Source organism: Sinocyclocheilus anshuiensis, unplaced genomic scaffold (genome assembly GCF_001515605.1).
Source record: "Sinocyclocheilus anshuiensis isolate Anshui unplaced genomic scaffold, SAMN03320099.WGS_v1.1 scaffold939, whole genome shotgun sequence".
NCBI lineage: Eukaryota > Metazoa > Chordata > Actinopteri > Cypriniformes > Cyprinidae > Sinocyclocheilus > Sinocyclocheilus anshuiensis.
Window position 1 is genome coordinate 839,455 of NW_015544227.1, and position 3,898 is coordinate 843,352.

A 3,898-nucleotide genomic window follows, 5' to 3' on the forward strand; every position below is an offset into this window, starting at 1 on the left:
AGATTTAAATAGAAAAGTTATTGTAATAGTATTTTACAATATCACTGTTTTTACCCTATTTTTGATTTTAAAAAACGCAGCCCTGTGAGCATGCGATTTCTTTCAAAAACATAAAAATTGCAGATGGCAAACTCTTGAATAGTAGTGTATACATATGCAGACATCTATAATAAATGACATTCAGTCATAAAATAAGATCGAAAGCCGACGCAACAACACTTTTAAAAACGATGCATGAACGTGAACATCAAAAATCAAAGTCAAACGCAAACCAGACAAGTAACAAAGAGAAGTAAAAAATTTATTGCAGTATTTGCTCCTCCACACATGATGGGGGTCCCTCGTCCCGCTGTGGGGTGGAGACCCAAACGCTGACCCAGTACATCAAAATCTACATTTACAAAAAAAAACTCCCTTCCATGTAGGCGAAAGATACTGCATGCTCTGCTTTCAACTGAATAAATTATGTCCAGGAGACTCCATTTTACAGCACAAAAGAAGTAAAACATAAAGCAGAGGAGATGTTTAAAAGTTTATTTCCCTGGAAACTGAGCTAAGCTAAAGAAATCCAACCGGTGCTAGGTTAAACTCCAAGGTCACTTTATTAAGAACATCAACAGACTAATTTCCAACATTCACTTTAGGTTTATTTCTTTGAACAGATTTTTTTTTTTTTCGTCAGAGATATAAACATTTTTTGTTTCCGTTTTGTGTTAAACTATGATACAGTGGAGGGGAAAAAAATTCAAACAACCAAGTTGCTGCACAACAGCGAAGGAGCTCTGTTTCTTTCTTTTCCGTTTAACTTAAAAGATGTACAGGATTCACATCTACATTTCCAAACAGACCACTCTTTTAAAATCGTCGTTCCTTAATTTGACCAGTTCCGCGTTGGATCTTAAAACCTGTGAGTCTGTAGTTCTCTTTTCTCTCCCGACTTATGTTTACAAAACGTTAAATCCTGATGAAATTTGGCTGCTGAGAGTTTGTTGGGTGTAACAGTTCGAGAGTTAATTAGCTGGAAGTTCCTTCCTTGGCTGCGTACAGTGAACGTAAAGTCTGCACTACTTTGTTGGTCAGTTTGTGCGCGCTTGTCAAGGCAATTTTCTTGTAAATAATGTCAGACTCCTTTATAGTGTCCACCCAAGGCACCAGTTTACGTCCGTTGCGTTTCTTGGCCTCCGCCCAGGTGCCGGAGTACGACCCGGCCATCCAGCGAATGCTGTAGCCTGTGCTTGTCTTATGAATAACACGCGCTATCTGCGGCCGGTCCTTATACTTGGGGCAGCAGATAGCGATGACGTCCATGGCTTCTAAAGTTTCGTTCATGTGACCTGATGCCTCTGCGGAATCTCCGCCTCTCCTGGATCTCCGTGATGACTAGAAGAGAACAAACACATGGTGTTTTCAAGTGACGGTAACGCAAGACATCAAGAGTCGAATGAAAACATCAGCATCTGGGCTTTCTTACCCCAGGAGCCTTTTCGTCCGCATCACTGTCGTCATCGTACGAGTCGGCAGCATTATTCTTGGGGCTGGACCCTCCTAGTAGAGCAGTGATAGCTTTATTTCTGGCGTGGATACTGGCTGAAGCCTCCCCTTCCTCCTCTTCCTCATCTGGGTCCAAGTGCTCCATCAGAACCTTAAACTGTGGAATAAAACATTTAGAGATGGTCAGTTTGACTCATTTTTGTGAAACAGTACAAAAAAAATATTTTTTGTAATATATAAATTCAAGACAATTCAATGAGCTCTTTGTGTCAAAAAATCTTCAAGTTCAAGACATTTTTTTCTTCATATATTAAATGTCTATTAAATGACTTATTTTAGCATTATTTATATAGTATTATTATCTTTATTCATATTTTAAATGACCTTATTTGTTATATATTTGTAGTTTTTATTTAAATTTTAGTAATTTTGCTATGTCATTTTAAATAGAAAAAAAACTATTTAGCCTAATTTTTATAACTTAAATTTATTTCTAATATTTATATTTTATTTGAGCTTTATTTCAATTAATGAAAATTTGTAATAGTTTGTTTTAGTTAATATCAATACTGGTTTTACTTTTTTTATTGTTGAGTATATAAAAATACATATTCATATTTTCATATTATGCACATATTAAACCATTTAATATATATTAAATCATTCTTCTTTGTCCTTTAATAAAAAAAAATCATTAATGATTATTAAATGAAAATGAAAAATGATGATATTAATGATTATTAATTATTGAAAAATAACATGCCCCGATTATTTGACTGAAAAAAGCAACAAATCAAAAACATGAAAAATGGATGGAAAAAATAAATTAAATCTTTAATTTTCAAGCTATTTCAGAGCAAAAAAAAAAAAAAATATATATATATATAATATATATATATAAACAGGTAAAAAAAGACAGAAAAAATGTAAATAAATTTAAAAAATTCTAAATTTTTTAAAATTATGAACAGAAGAATAGATTTTTTTTATTTTTTATAACTCAGCCTTTCTAAACAGCACCGTATGAGGCAAAACACAAATAAAAAGTGAAAACCAGAATGTTTACATCTAATTAAAAGCTAATATTAATAAATAAATGATTAATAATTAATATAAATAAATTAATAAATGAGTATATAAATAACTCTTAAATAAAACTGTCTACACCGTTTTTTTAATAGCATTTTTTAGAATTAAATTTCTAGAATTAGCCCTAAAAAATGTTTATAAAATAAAATAAAAAAATAAGGGCTAACAAGCTTGGAATCAAATGTTGGTTTGTAGATACTAATCAATTTATATCTGCCCTAAATTAAGAAGATTTATATCTACCATCATGTTATTAAAAAAAAGAAAAAAAAAAAAGAACACTTTTTCTAGACTACTATGGGTTTAAGAGAGTTGCAGTAAAAGGATAGAAATTCAACACACTGAGTGGTTGAAAAAGCACCACACCTCTTTGAAGGACTGCAGCAGGTTGCTGCCGGACACTGATAGTGTGATGTCTACATGGTGCATAATGAACAGCGGCTCTTCCTGACTCTGATATGGGAAGCAGGCGAGATTGTCTGCGACATACAACAGCATGTTCACGTCTGACTTCTAAATGGGAAGAAAGCAAAACAACATTATTCAAGAAACACTATATGAAAGCATAAACTGTAGTTACAGAAGATAATATAAAATAAAATATACCATAGAGTGACACATAATGCAAAACATTAAAAAAAGGTCACTAACCGCGCTGTCATCAAACAGGTTGAGCAGCGAGATGAGGAAAGCCCTGCGGTGTTGCCTGTTTCCACGCACCAAAAAATACTAAATTTTTTAAAATTATGAACAGAAGAATAGATTTTTTTTATTTTTTATAACTCAGCCTTTCTAAACAGCACCGTATGAGGCAAAACACAAATAAAAAGTGAAAACCAGAATGTTTACATCTAAATACTGTCTGACGACTCTCCTCTTGACATCGTAAGTAAGATCTGCATTGGACAGGCTGTTCGTCAGGTAGTCTAGTGTCTGCCGTGGGTTGAAATGCACATGGGCCTTCCTGTTTACAGCCTTATCATAAACCTTTGCAGATTCTGTAGGTGAGTACTTCTGAATTTTACTGCAGGAAGAGACAAAGAGGCGTTTGTTATGAAGCCAGGGCCATGAACACATTACAATAGTCATTTCAGACCAGAATGCATTTGGACTAGCGATTAAAGCTCACCTGTCAGAGAAGCCGTAGAGGTTCTTAAGGTGCTGCTTGAGCATCAGGAGCAGCAAGATGCCCTGAGAGGCGTTAGCAAAGTCCAATAAGGGCTCGGGGTTGTCGGGTAGACGCAGCATGATCTTGTCCACGTCCTCCAAGTCGAGGTCTGAATCTGAGTCAGAGTTCACTGCAGCGGATCGTCTGGGG

The 3,898-nt window shown here is 34.7% G+C and overlaps 1 protein-coding gene across 1 annotated transcript in view; it reads right to left on the minus strand.

Moving 5' to 3' along the window:
• Nucleotides 1-322: 322 nt before the first annotated feature.
• Nucleotides 323-3,898, minus strand: part of LOC107697391 (nipped-B-like protein B) — a 25,953-nt gene continuing 22,377 nt past the window's right edge. The window contains exons 42-45 of the mRNA XM_016498159.1: nucleotides 3,710-3,892; nucleotides 3,430-3,604; nucleotides 1,472-1,648; nucleotides 323-1,380 (exon numbers count right to left, since the gene is read on the minus strand). Coding sequence (XP_016353645.1) covers nucleotides 1,015-1,380; nucleotides 1,472-1,648; nucleotides 3,430-3,604; nucleotides 3,710-3,892 — 901 coding nt within the window. The 3' untranslated portion in view covers nucleotides 323-1,014. The remainder of the gene's footprint in view (nucleotides 1,381-1,471; nucleotides 1,649-3,429; nucleotides 3,605-3,709; nucleotides 3,893-3,898) is intronic.